The sequence below is a fragment of the Sciurus carolinensis genome, chromosome 4 (assembly GCF_902686445.1).
Source record: "Sciurus carolinensis chromosome 4, mSciCar1.2, whole genome shotgun sequence".
NCBI classification, from domain to species: Eukaryota; Metazoa; Chordata; class Mammalia; order Rodentia; family Sciuridae; genus Sciurus; species Sciurus carolinensis.
In genome coordinates this window covers 18,266,591-18,281,376 of record NC_062216.1, presented here as the reverse complement: position 1 = coordinate 18,281,376, position 14,786 = coordinate 18,266,591, and the positions used below count along the sequence as shown (strand labels likewise).

Below are 14,786 nucleotides of genomic sequence, written 5' to 3'. Positions count from 1 at the left end.
GCTGTCCCTGCACCCTTCCCAAGCTCTGAACTTCCATTTCATACCTAGGAGGCCTGGCTCAGCTCCCAGAGGATATGAACTATGTGAGATACAAAGGTCCCTCGGAGCCTGGGTCATGTGAACCATCGGATAAGGTAAACACCACACCTCCTTGTGACAACATTAACTGAGGCGCACCAGGAAGCCCTGTAACTAAATTTCCCAGAGATCTCTGGGTTGAGTCTAACCAGAATCTGGGGGTGGGATAATTTGGTAACCAATGAGAGCACTTCCTGTGAAGACCTAAGAAGACAGAGGACTTCACACAGCCTGCTTCCTGGTCTCAGGCCCCGGTAACCTATTTGTGCTACAGATCTGTGAAGACAGAGGACTGCACACAGCCTGCTTCCTAGTCTCAGACCCTGGTAACCTGGTGAGTGGAGCTTCCGAATGACTTGCTGTGGGCTTCGAAACTGGGGTTTCCTCTGATCTCCAAAGGGAGTGCAGGGGCTAGATTCTACCCTGCCCTGAATTTCAAGTTCTAAGTTGTTCAGAGACTTGGGTGGCTCCTACTTAGAACTAAGTAAGGCTGTAACTATTATGCAGCATAACGATGAATCTAACAGACTCTCAGTTCAAACCAAATGGGTGACAGGCATGGCCACATCACATTCTAAAACAGAAAACTTGAGCAAGTCTTTTAGTGTCTCTGAAGTTCCCTTTACCATCAGTAACACAGGAGCTAATAATGGTGCTTACTTAAAGTTTGTCATGAGGACTCAGCATTTAAGGGAAATTCCTCAACTGGACTTCTTTCTTGGAAATTTCTGAGTCATGTACACCATCCTCTGTCCTCAGCCCCAAGAGGTCCCGTTAATCCTGCAGGGCACAGACTCATAACAAGTCCTACTTCTTTTGCCTGAACTGATCAGAAATCTCCAATGGTCCCCAATATCTGGTGTGTCTGCATTTTGTTATCTGCAAGGCCTACAGGAATTCCTGGGAGAAGTTTTATCATGTTGGAAGGAGGCGTAGTGGGGAGGGTCTCCAGGAGCTATGAGGGATCAAAAGTCAACTGCTTCACTGTTCCTTAGACTAGAGCATCAACCCTGAGCCCCAACTACAGCACTGCATAGGAGCAAGGAGCCTCCCTAGGCAAGGATCTCCAGGAGCCAGGGGACTCTGCTCTGGGCTCTATGCTCTGGCAGGATGCCCAGAACAGTAACACAGGGGTACTCACCTGATAAACTACTCTCTTCCTATCTTCTCCCTTCCCCCTTCTACTACCATAGACATAAAATAGCTGGACACACCCTGTCCCTCAAAAGGAACTTTCTAGCTCTCAGTTCTCCAGCTGCCTCCTGTCCAGAGACTTATTTTTTGGCCTCAACATCTTCAGCTGTAACCACTATTGCTCTTCAGGTTTACTTCCTGGCCCTTGATGGTACTCAATACCCACTTCCTGGCCACTGAAGGCATTCCCAGAAAACTGTGGCTGAGATGCAGGTCTTCTCTACACGAAGGATGTTTGACTCTTCAGACAGTCTTTAGATATGGCCAACCCAGCAAGTTCTTTTCCATACAGAGAGTCAAAGGGCTGGCTTTGTGGGGAGAGGGGTGTGGTGTTTAGTGTAGTGGGAGGCTATGCCCTTCACTGTGGAAGACAACAGAAGAAAGTTAAAGGGAAGTGAAAAACAACTCACTAGTTCTACTTATAATTCTTATACTCACTGATAATGGAAATTCACGTAGTAGGTGTACCAGATGCCATCAAAGTCACTACCTAGTTGGATTTGTACCGTGTTGGCCTTGAGGTGTGACAGGACATCGTAAGTAATCTACCTCTCTTCAATCTGCTTTCAGTTCTTCTATGTTGAGCTCTTACTGACAGCTCCATTTGGGTCAAAAAATAAGGGTTTCTTTAACCAAAAAGTTGAAAAGCCCTGTGATACATAAAACATGCAGAGATCCTAAAGACCTGGAATTGAGCAATGGATTCTTCATATCAACCTGCCCTCCGGGGGTATATCCGAGAGTGGTGATTTGTGATTGAAGCACCACGTCCTGTAGGGATAATTCACAAAAGTCCAACTCTTGCGTGTGGACCATTCGAGAAAACAACCAGCATTCATGTGATTTTCAGAAAGACCCCAGCTCTCAGGTGCTACTAGAGTCCCTCCAGCAGCAGCCTCACTCTGTGTGTCTTCACTTCCATTCACAAATAGTCCCAAATGACCACCAAAGTGACCTAAGTTGAGTTCTTCAAAAACAGACAATGGGACAAAGATTCACGTGCAGGTGACTTAAGGAACTGCTGGAGAAACCCAAACGCATCGGGATGTAAAGTACAACTCAAAAATGTGTCCAGACTCAACAAGGCAACTGAACTCCCAAGTCCTCATGCAACAAGTCATTAACCCAGGGCTGTGCGGGCAGGGCATCCATCCCTGGCCTCTCCAACTCTCAACCAAAGAGGGCAAGAAGCTCCAGGAGCCTTCCAAAGAGAATCAATAATACAAGTTCTTCAATTTAAGGACACGGGCCATGCCAGGGACACAGTGACACGTTAAACAAATCTAGAGGACCTAGGTGACTTACAGATAGCACTGTCCCCACACTGACCTCAGTCCTGAGTCCTCCTGGTGCATGTGCTTCCCAGGGGCAGTTAGCATGCCCTCTTGTTTACCCTTCTGTGCTGATGGCAGGATCAGCAGTTCAATGAGTTCATGCAAATCCTGGTTTTCTGTTGTGCTTTGTTGTTTTAATTTTTAGATTACTTAGAGGGGGCATGCACTCTCCAAATTCTCTTCTGGAGCCACCCCTCCCTATTTCATTATGCCTACATTTCATTATAACTTTCTGTCATACATTTCAATAATTTAACCAGAATTGATGGGTTACAAAATTATTGACTGGGCACCCATCGGACTGGATGGCTCCCGTGCTTTCCATTCCAAGATAAACAATAAAATCAAAAGTTGCCAATTAACCCTCACCTAACAACTTTCCATCTCTGCTATTGAAATGTTTCCTTCGTCTTGTTTCCCTGAGGCCCTAATAAAGTTTTCTCCAGCTACACCCCCACTGGAGTCTTGACTCCTTGTGGTCTAGTGCTGCCTAATTGAGGGATATTAATATTTTAACTTATTTTAATTAATATTAATATTAATTTTTAATACTGTAATGCTAAATTTATATTTTAAGTTTCAAAGTTGAAAATACTAGATGAGATTTTCCTGCACTGGTGCTTCTCCATCTTCACATTCATACTTCAATGTCTTGCTTACATATCTGCACACACAGAAAGGCTTGTTCTATAGCCAGAATGCCCACCACTTTTCCTCTTTGCCCTGTATTAGAAGGAGCAGATGCTCACCAGCAGCAGTATTCTGGCCTGTCTTAGTTTTCCTCTGGATTCACTTGGCAATCAAAGGAAAACACTCCATCAGGATAGCTCGTAGTGGCTGCATTTCTCAAGTTGTTTCCCATTTGAGGTAGTCTTTGCATGCACATCTCCTGTATGATTCAATAAATAATGACAGTAGAATATTCTAGGCCATTGAGTTCCTTCAATACATCATAGACATAGTTCCATGACTTCACCTTTGGATATTTCTGGGGAACATTCTGTTGCCAGCCTGATATTTTCTTCCTTATGAAACATTTTCTTTCTCTGCCAGATGCTTGAACAGTTCTCTTTGTGAATTTCAAAAATGTAACCAGAATGTATTCCAGTGTCAAGGATGCAGAATCAATGTTTCCCAGAATCTTGTCTCTCTTGTTTTTCAGATTCTGTTTCTTCACTTTTTCACTGGAGAGAAGTACTTCTTGATCCTTCCGTACATTTTCTCACACTTTTTGCGTTCTCCTCTCCAGGAGCACCAAGTGGATTGTTTGCCCCTTTTCTAGGTCCTGAAGCTTCTAACTGTTGTAATGATGGTTGCAATGGATGTATCTTTGTTTTGTGGTTTGTTTGGTTTATATTTTCATTTTTGTTTGGTGGGTGGGTTTAATCCCAGGATTTGCACATGATTGGCAAGTGCTCTACCACTTAGCGATATCCCCATCCCTGGCGATGTCTTTTTATGAACTTTTACAATGAATACAAAAGTTTTCTTTTTTATGTGATGCTGTGGTTTGAATTAGTGCCCTCCCATAGCCTACATATGAAAAAGTCTTGGTTCCAAGCCTACAGTACCTTGGAAGGGGTGGAACCTTTCAGAGGTAGAGTTTCGTAGCAGGTTTTCTAGTCACTGGGGACATGCCCTGGAATGGGATATTGGAGACTCTACACCTTGGCAAACAAATTGGTTTCCATCTGTTGATACTCCGAGATGTGGCAGACCTGAAAGGTGTGGCGCTAGTTAACCTACTGGTGGGAATTTCAAAGCAGCAGCTTCAGGCAGAGGCACAGGTATCCCTGACCAATTTTGCCCAGATCTACAGTGAGAATTGACAGCACAGAGAAGCGGAGCAGGAAGATTCAGAAAACTTGCAATCAGGCTAGGAAAGGAGCATGTGTATAGTTTTAGGCCAGGGAAGGTACGATCATTACTACCATTAAAAAGAAGCCAAACACTTTGCACTGAGGTCATAGGAAATGTGCTTTGAGAGTATCTCAGGAAGCACCAAGACCCTCCCCATCACGAAGCCAGAGATGTAAAACTGCACATGTGTTTCCAAGACTTTCCAGGGCAGCAGTTTTTGAAAAGAAAAGAATCCTGACTGCTCTGGACCACAGTGGCTCTCACTCCTCTCGGATCTGTTTCGCCTGGCAGTTACTCCCAGGCCGATTCAGCTATGGTTCCAGTGGTGGTGAATAGAGTTTGCACCAGTGAGACGTTGGCATCTTCCATGGATGCTGGGTCTGCAGCCATATGGAGCTGCTTACAGGCACCGAAGCTTTCATGTGGATTCCACAGGAAAGCCTGCAGGGGGCAGGGGTGTCAGGCAGAGTGTGGAAGAGTAGATTCCCTGGCAACACCCCCAACAGAGCGATCCGTGAATCTGTTAGAGTGAAGCTAAAGCTGCTAAGGAGACCCCAGGAAGTGAGAGAAGCCAGGATGTGGAACACCTGCTGGGGGAAGCTGCAGACAGTGAGTAGAGAAGCCCAAGAGCTGGTCATGTGGTCCCAGCCAGCAAAGCCATAGGGGTTGCCAGGCCCTTGGAAGCCCACGTTCTACCAGTGTGCCTCACATGCTGGACTTGGTGACTCAGTGTTAACAGATATAATAACATCATCTTTTTTTTTTTTTTTTTTTTTTTTTTGGTGCCATTCATTTTACTTTATTTTGGCACTAACAACTGAACCCAGGGACTCTTCACCACTGAGCTATAATTCTTTTTACTTTTATTTTGAGACAGGGTCTTGCTAGGTTTCCAAGCCGGCCTTGAATTTGTGATCCTCCTTCCTTAATCTCCCAAGAAGCTCAACTACAAGCCTACGCCACATGCCTGGTCACACCGCCCTATCTTAATGTTAGCTTTACTTTGCAAAATTACCTCTTACAAGTTCAACCTATGTTTTTGTTTTCTTTTATTTTCTCTTCATTGCAACTTCTAAAAGAAAAGCCCTCTTTATTTTTTTTTAATTTTTTTTAATTTTTTTCATACACGTATATAGGGTAATGTGTGTCTCATTCTACCATCCTTCCCATCCCCACCACCCACCCCTCCCCTGGCTCCCCTCTGCACAATCCAAAGTTCCTTCATTCTTCCCTACCCATTTCCACTATGGATCAGTATCTGCTTATCAAAGAAAACATTTGGCCTTTGGTTTTGGGGGGTTTGGCTTATTTCACTAAGCATGATATTCTCTAGTTCCATCCATTTACCTGCAAATGCCATAATTTCATTCTTCTTTAAGACTGAATAATATTCCATTGTGTAAATGTACCACATGGTGTTTATGTACCATGTAAGATTATTTAGCTTGCATGAAAATATGTTTTCCAGCACTTTGAAGGACAAGGACTGGAGAGATGGAGGTCATTTATAATCACAACAATGTTTCAAATAAAGAGAAACAAAATACCCCTGAATTACCAAGATGGCTATGAAGTGGCTGGATGAAACTCAGCATATAACTTTTTGTTCATTAGCCCACTAGTCTCCTTTTGTCCTCATAAAAACCTTCTGTTATGGCCAATAAATATATGAAAAAAAGTTCATTATCATTAGCAATTAGGGAAATGCAAATCAAAACTACAGATTTTTATCTCACACCAGTCAGAATGGCAGTGTTCACTGATAGATGAAGGGACAAAGAAAATGTGGTATATATATATACCACTTGCCTTTAAAAAGATGGAAAAAAATGGATGTTCTGTCATTTATGGTAACATGGATAACATTGGAGGACAGTATGTTCACTGAAATAAAATAGACACATAAAGACAAATATGGCCATAAAAAAAGAGAATACAAAAAATAATGCTGGAGAGGATGTGGAGAAAAGGGAATACTTTAAACTGTTGGTAGGATTACAAACTAGTGTAACCACTATGGGAATCAGTACATTAGTTTCTCAAAAGACTAGTCATGGAAACATCGTATGTCTCGGCTATACCACTCCTTGGTATTTACCCTGAAGAATTAAAGTCATCTTACTAGAGTGACACATGCATGCCCGTGTTGGTAGCCCCACAATTCACAATACCCACACTATGGAACCAGCCTAGGTGTCCATCAGCAGATGAACAAATAAAGAAAATGTGGTAGATATACACAGTGGTGTTTTATTCAGTCATAAATAAAAATTAAATTATTTCAGGAAAATGTATGAAACTTCAGATCATTACGTTAAGTGAAATAAGCCAGACTCAGAAGGTCAAGGGTTGAATGTTTTCTCTTGTAAGTGGAAGCTAGAGAGGAAAAAGCAAAAGAAAAATGTGTGTGTGCAGGGTGGGGGGAATCTCGTGAAAATCAAAGGGAGATAAGTAGAGGAAGGGACCATGGGTGGGAAGCAGGGAGGGAGGGGAAGTGATATTGGCCAAATTATATTGTCCTATTGTGCATGTATGAATATGTAGTAAAAAAAATTCCATTGTTATGTACAACTATAATGCACCAATAAGAAAATGTGAACATGTAGAAAGAGAAAAAATAGTTTTGTTTACCTGAATTATTTGAGATGGCCATTAGCAAGAATCTGGTCATTTTCCTTATCAAGCTAGCTTATTGCAATTGAGAGAGAGAGAGAGAGAGAGAGAGAGAATAAGAAACCTGATTCCTTCCCACCAACTCTTTCCTCTAAATACTGGTGGTCATGCAGTGGGCAAAAACAAACTTTGAACAGTAACATGAGGACTTAATGTTCACCCTGCTGGGTTTTTGTTGGCTCCCTCCATTTTATTACTGTTTCTTCTTCCTCGTGGAATAGGAGTTTTTACCCTGTGCCATTTTATCTTGGAAGTACATAATTTTTAAAATTTTTTTTAATTTTACAGGTGATCACAAACTCTTATTTTGCCTTGTGTCTCAAAGGAAACTCTGAACTTGGACTTTTGAGCAACATAGAACAGATAAAACTTTTGGTATGTTGGAAATAGACTAAATGTGTTTCACATTAAGAGATGGACACAAACATTTGGGGGCCAAGGCAGAATTGGTTATTATTTGGATAAGTGCTCTCCAAAGTCACATGTGTTAAAGGGTTGGTCCCAGCCCATGGCATAACTGGAAGGTGGTAGAACCTTTAAAAGGTGGAGTCTGCTGGGAGGTTTCCCAGGCACTGGGGGTGCACCCTTGAATAGGATATTGGCACTCCAGCCCCTTCCTGTCTCTCGGCTTCCTGTCTACCATAAGTTGAGCAGCCTCTTCCACCACATGAAAACTCCATACCTATGAGCTCTGATAAATCCTTACTCTTTTTAAATTGAGTTATCTCAGGTATTTGTTACAGTAATGGGAAAAGTTGGCATATAACTAATGGTATTATGCTACATCAATATAGTTTTTCCTATTTATCATTCATTATGTATTACCTCTCTTTTTGTCCTTAACTAGTATTCTTATTTCTGAAAACTTTCTTTTCATAAGCCACATTATTTCACCACTATTTTTTCACTCTTCGTTATTGAGTCCATTTTATGTATTTTAAACTGCCAAGGATCTGTGAAGAACTTCTTTCTATTCAGGTTGATTTTCCTCTTCCATTACTTGTCTTTTTGACATGACATTTTTGCATGTTATTGTGACTGGTGAAATGTCTGCCTGAGATTGGACTCGAACTTCTTGATCAATAGATGCTGTAATGGCATATATTCTGTGAATGATCCTTCCTCCTTTCTGGGGACAACCTACTTTAAGTGCATTACTTTCCCTTTACTTACCCAAGATCCCCAATTATAATTGTCCCTTTGAAGAAGGCCAGGTGCTGCAAGTACATACTGGTGTGTGATGTGATTGGTATAAATCTTGGTGGCAATCGTGGGCCTGGGACATGGTTCGTCATTTCTGGCTGTTCCCATGGCAGCTAGTCATCTGGTTTGTTGTCTCTGTGCCTCCTCCTGGTGACTTCCAGAACCTCTAGGCTTACAACCCATTAGTGTTGCTTCCATTTCTTATGATTTTACTTTGTACACCATTCCTATTCCAATTCATAAGTTCACTTTACTATGAACTTGCATCCCTCTGTGATTTTTAGGATTTCTTCATAATTTGTGGTCCAAAACTCTACCCTTTTGTTATCAAGAAAAGTCATATTGTCTATTTTTGAAACTAACTTTTCTGTTATTTCTAGAAGTTGCACCAAGAAGAAGAAACATCCTAAGACTTTCATATTAAAACAGTCATCCTGTGTTCAACTTACTAAGACAGGTACTTAGTGACTTTCTGAGAGCTTTCCTTGGGTTCTCTGTATGTTCACATTGCCTACTTCCAGTCCTGTCCTCCATTGATGATCAAACTGAAGGGAAAGGGTCTACCCCTGCACAGAGATACCACCAATCAACACGTAAAGCAAAGAGTGTTTTAAGTAGCTCATTCCTGGTCAACAACTTTCCAAGTGTTTTCAGCACTTCAGCCTTGAAACACAGCTTTAGCACTACAAAATTGCTTAGGTTGAGTTACAATACCAAGTATTATTTGGCTCAAACGTATTTTTTGTATTGAGGCCCCCAAGAAGAACTGGTTTTGTTCTAATGGACCTGCAAATGCTTGATATTTTGCCTTAAGAAAACACAAAGAATAGTCATTGGAGGAAGAGGAGAGCTGAGCAGAAAGTAGAGAGAAAAAACAATTGAAAACAAACTATAGTATTCCCAAAGAAATACAAAGCAATTTCTGACATACATATATATATGACATGCCTGTCATGAGCCAAGCACTGGAACCAGACCAAAAAACATATATATATATATATATATATATATATATAACTCAGACTTCTACTCTCTTCCTTTTATACTCTGTGCAGATTCCGACTTATAAGCCAAAAGGAAGTTTGGGCTGGTCTGACTGGATACCATTTGTTCTCTCCAGATATGAAGCTGTGTAAAGGTTGAGGAAGGGCTGGTGTGTGGCTCAGTGGTAGAGCGCTTGCCTGGCATGTGTGAAGTCCTGGGTTCAATACTCAGAACCACATATAAATAAATTAAATAAAAGATCAATTGACAACTAAAAATATATTTTAAAAAAAGAAAGTCAAGGTCGAGGAAGGGTGCTAATACAAGTTAGGAAGAGGAAAAACGCACATAGTCTAACAGACTTAGGGGATATGTCATGAACATCAAGAACATAGATGGTAGGAAGTACTGGCAACATGAGAAGGATCACTAGATCAAAAAGAGGGAGGGGGAGGGAGAGGGAGAGAGAGCTTTCAAGAAAGAAAACAGACATACTTAGCTTATCACTAACCAGCCTAGGGGCAGGACCCTTTGTATCATGTCATCTGAGGCTGTGGCAAATTACAAAGGTCTGAGTACGACTGCCATGAAGTCTCAGGAGATAAAGTTCTTGGATAGCAAGTTACAAATCATTGCTAAGTGGATTAAATCAAGTAAGGTACTTTTTTTCTCATATTACCTGACTCTAAAAACACAGCTTTAGGTTTCATCAAATCCTCTTCTCATCTTCTCTTTTATTTATGTTGTTAGTGTTTCTCTTTATAGCTTCTCCCAATAGATTTGGTTGATAGCCTACGAGCTTTCAGTCCCACATCAGAAAGTCCATCAACACATCTCTTTGTCTAGCTGGGCCACACGCCTGTCGTGAGCCAAGCACTGGATCCAGACCAAAATTGTTTTCAACTGGTCCTTCCTGGTTCATGTGACTATCTGTGAAGCTAAATATGTACAACCCATTCTTCTTACCACAGCCAGAAAGATCACTCTGATTATGGAAAGTATTGTCAAGTCATAACTCTTACCCAGTTCCATTATTTAATTTTTCATCTAAGAGTAAATCCAGAATACCAACAATGCCCATAAAGTCACTGTTACCTGTCTGATATCATCTCAATCCACTCTTTTTCTCATTCAGTTGACTTGTATCACTCTCATTTCCTAGATGTTCCTACAACACTCTAGGCAGCTTCCAGCACACAGCTTTTCACTTCCTGTTACCTTTGCTTTCATATGAAAACTGACAATCATCCTGTGTTAGGAGCCCTCTTCCCCACACATGTCCACAGAGCCCACTGTCCAGCATCCTTTAGGTCTTAGTGTGGCTTTCTTCAACTACGTTATTGGACCTTGAAACTCTCCCCGTGAACCTGCTAGGCCTATTCTTTGCTTTATTATTTCCCATGGATCTTACTACACTCTTACAGATTAGAGGAATTTTGAAGAAGTTTTATCTAAGAAGTTTTACTTATCAACTCTTTTATATCTGTGTCATTCTAACTCCCACAAAATTGTAAGACTTCAAAGGGCACAAAGTACAATTTTTAATTGAATATTTATCACTTTATTTAATCATAGTACTAAGAAATTGACCCAAGACCTCGCATATTTTATCACACACTCTACCAACAAGATATACCTCCAGCCCAGTAACATATTCATTAAACCAATCAATTGATATTGAATCAATATAAATTTTGAATACAGAACTCATATAAGATTCTGCAAAAGGGGAATTTGAGTGGGTCAAATACATGAATACCATTCACTCTACTGTAGAACTCTCCTATTTGCATCAAGAACCATTTAGAAGTCTATCTTAATGGATACCAATTGGAATCTCATGGTTAGTCATCACCAAGAAAAACACATCTAAACTGATTGTCATTTGACTCATCATTTAGCTTGGATTTCCAGTTTCTGATACTTGAAAAATGGAAGAAATGATAAAACTTTCCTGCTAGGGTCCCTGGGACTTTTAGTGAACTATGAATGTATGTCACTCCATCCAATCAAAGCAAAAGATTTATTACAGGTATTTGCAGGCACTGTTTGTATCTATATATTTAAAATACACTCTGGCAAAAGTTCATCTCTCCAGGAAATTCAAGTGCAAAAGCAGTATAATTTCTTTTTGTTTTATTTTCCTTACTTAGGGACCATGGACATTGAAGAATATTTTGAAAGAATTGGCTATAAGAACTCCAGGAACAAACTGGACTTGGAAACATTAACTGACATTCTTCAGTACCAGATCCAAGCTGTCCCCTTTGAGAACCTTAACATCCATTGTGGGGAGTCTATGGAGCTGGACTTGAAGACCGTTTTTGATCAAGTTGTGAGGAGGAAGCGGGGTGGGTGGTGTCTCCAGGTCAATCATCTTCTATACTGGGCTCTGACCACAATGGGTTTTCAGACCACCATGTTGGGAGGATATGTTTATATCACTCCAGTAAACAAATACAGCAATGGTATGGTTCACCTTCTACTGCAAGTGACTATCAGTGGTAAGAACTATATCGTTGATGCTGCATATGGATTCTCCTACCAGATGTGGCAGCCCCTGGAATTAATTTCTGGGAAGGATCAGTCTCAGTTTCCAGGCATCTTCCGCTTGACAGAGGAGAAAGGCATCTGGTACCTGGACCAAATCAGAAGAGAACAACACATTCCAAACCAAGAATTTCTTAATTCTGACCTCCTCGAGAAGAATAAATACCGAAAAATCTACTCCTTTACTCTTGAACCTCGAACAATTGAAGATTTTGAGACCATGAATACATACCTTCAGACATCTCCAGCATCTGTGTTTACAAGCACATCACTTTGTTCCTTGCAGACACTAGAAGGTGTTCACTGTTTAATGGGCCTCACCCTCACCTACAGGAGATTCAATTATAAGGACAACATGGACCTGGTGGAGTTTAAGACTCTGAAGGAGGAAGAAGTGGCAGAAGTATTGAAAACAATATTTAATATTTCCTTAGAAGGAAAAGTAGTACCCAAACATGGTGATCAATCATTTACTATTTAGGATAAGAATCAAAAATTGCTTTTTGTTTTCACTAGAGGTACTTAATTCTTTAATATATTCTTTCCAAACATATGCAACAGTTTATATAATAAACTTATAAGCCCTTTTGTGTTCATCACCCAGATAACACCAATGTTCCACTAATGAGCTATCCTACCACTGTCCCCTTACATTATTTGAAGAAAAGAGCAGACATATAATTTTCCCATAAAAAAAGACAGTATATATACTTACTTTTTTAAAAAGCCACACATCTTTTCAAAATTAATCATGCTAAAGTATTTTAATAACAACATGGTTATATTGGGAACCATTCTGATGTGAGCTAGAAACATCATCCACATTGATTTATTATCGAATTCATAGATAATTTCACTGATAGTAAAGAGAATAGTGAGAAAATCATTTCCATTAATTTCAACTATCATATATCTAATGACCAATTTTCACAAAATACCAGCTATATAATTTAGAAGTGGAATGCAACGAAGGAACGTGAGACATTATTGATTCCAAAAATCCTAATAGCCCTCAAGAGAAGACTTGAACCAATATGTAGGAATATGTGATTTCGTACCCAGAGGATGACATAGCTAATAATTTCTTCCAGGTTTCTTCTTATAGTCATAGCCCTCTATGCACTATGTTTCTTCATGTGGAAACACTGGTATTTAAGAGTTTCAATTTATAAATTAAATGATTGATATCTAAAAATAGTAATCATGTTATAAAATACACATCATTTGAAAAACTCATTTGCTACATAGTATAATAAAACACTGTTGACTAATATAATGTGAATCAAAGTTTTTGTTTGGTTGTCTTAGGATATTATGGAGCTAGGTAGTTTCTGCAAAGGAGTTTTCTTTCATCCTGTTTCTTAACTAGTCATACTCTTTTACTTCTTTCCAAACTCTCCCTTAAAACAAAGTTCATAAAGTTCTTTCTGTGTATCTGACTTCAAAGCATGTGAATATGAGGCACTGGATAAACCTCTGTTTCTGATTTATCAAGGTAAAACAAGTTTAATAATGACATACTCAGTACTAGACATGGTAAAGCCCCCAAAATATGATTGGAATGTGTTTCAGTGGTAGAATGCTTGCCTAGCATGTATTAGTCCCCAGGATTGATTCCCAAAACAGCAACAAAAAAAAAAAAAAAAGAGAGAGAGAGAGAGATTGTTATGTGGATGAATAAATAATGTCAGTAATGAATTCTAGGTCAGCATTGAAGGACTTTATTCCATCTTACTTTATTTCCATATTGCTTAAAATCCTGCTCCCATGAACTGGGCAAGAAGGCAAACCAGAGGAATCTACAACATAACAGCACCCAAGGAGTGAATTAAATAGCAGTTCTGCAGTGAAAAACTAAAGTAGGAAGACTGTGGGAAAGCACCATAGAAAACCCAGAGAACTACAGGTTTTTAAAAAAAAGCAAACAACAACAAAACAACCACACTTTTGATTCCCAAGTGGTTGGTTAGGAATTCCTGCAGTTCAACTTTATTTTAACATTTTGCTTCTTTCTTCCCTTCCTTCCTTCCTTCCTCCTTCTTCTTTTTTTTTTTTTTTTTTTTTTTTTTTTCCCACTCATTCATGGTACACTTGTTTTTTATTACCCAAGTGTCCAAGATCAAACAGGATCGTCCTCTGGATGGTGAGTGCTCATGCTCTGATTCAGTCTGGGCACAGGAGTGAGTCTACAACATGTGGTGGGGAGGAAATCATGACAGTCACAGCAGTTACTGGTCTTCAAGTCTGCAGAGTGAAGAGGAGCAGAAGATACTTGCATTTAGTGGTGGTGGGAGCTGTGGCATAAGGATCATGGCTGACAAGGAAAGAAACTGGGAGTGATGAGAGTCGGATGGAAAGTGTTGGTCCCCTGCTACGCCAAGCAAAGAAGGGGCTGGAGGTTAGGCAGACGTGTCCACTCATCTTCCCCCAGCACATGGACTGAGGCACTCAGAATGAGAGTGTGAGGGAACACAGACTGGTGTACAAGCACCCCTGACAGACTTTCACTCCCACCTATGAATCCATGACAAAGCCGTTTTGGGAGTTAAGTCTGCTTTGAAGTAGACAACTCTCCATCAACATAGCTGATTAGGAAGGAGGGGGTGGAGCTCAGCACACAGGCTCCCCTAACAAGTTTGGCCAATTTAGGTCAGAACTATGAATAAGTAAGCAACAGGATATCCGTGTCTCATAAAATTTCTCATAGTTAGGAGTTTGTAAATTCACAATTGTAGGAAGAAAGCCTTTATTTCAAAAACCTGAGCAAGAGGAAAACCAAATCTATGTACAACATATATAGCATTAACTTCTTGATATTAACTGTTCCTAATGTCTGTCCACATTTTGTGTTTTGCCAGACTTCTCTATAATCTTATGTAATGCCAATTAATTGGATCTCCTCTTGGTACT

At 40.2% G+C, this 14,786-nt stretch overlaps 2 protein-coding genes across 6 annotated transcripts in view; both read left to right on the top strand.

Moving 5' to 3' along the window:
- The first annotated feature begins 284 nt into the window (after nt 1-284).
- On the top strand, nt 285-12,972 carry LOC124983865 (arylamine N-acetyltransferase 2-like). 3 transcript variants are annotated; one of them, XM_047551493.1, is made up of 3 exons: nt 361-412; nt 7,428-7,514; nt 11,480-12,972. In XM_047551493.1, exon 3 carries the CDS (start codon nt 11,485-11,487, stop codon nt 12,355-12,357), a length of 873 nt encoding a protein of 290 aa, XP_047407449.1. In that variant the 5' UTR covers nt 361-412; nt 7,428-7,514; nt 11,480-11,484; the 3' UTR covers nt 12,358-12,972. The 3 variants fall into 3 exon arrangements, with proteins under 3 accessions (XP_047407448.1, XP_047407449.1, XP_047407450.1); XM_047551492.1 differs by lacking the exon at nt 7,428-7,514 and having other exon boundaries at nt 285-412; XM_047551494.1 differs by lacking the exons at nt 361-412; nt 7,428-7,514 and adding an exon at nt 8,741-8,799.
- Nucleotides 314-14,786, top strand: part of LOC124983866 (arylamine N-acetyltransferase 2) — a 29,451-nt gene continuing 14,978 nt past the window's right edge. Inside the window, exon 1 of one of the 3 annotated variants that reach the window (XM_047551498.1) lies at nt 314-412. The gene's annotated coding sequence lies outside the window, so the exon portion shown is untranslated. Of the gene's footprint in view, nt 413-7,426; nt 7,515-8,727; nt 8,800-14,786 lie in introns of those variants that run through there. The other 2 variants (XM_047551496.1, XM_047551497.1) reach the window with 2 other exon arrangements.

Bases quoted from the DNA above. Each gene is read 5' to 3' on its own strand.
- LOC124983865 (XM_047551492.1), top strand. From the start codon at position 11,485: ATGGACATTGAAGAATATTTTGAAAGAATTGGCTATAAGAACTCCAGG.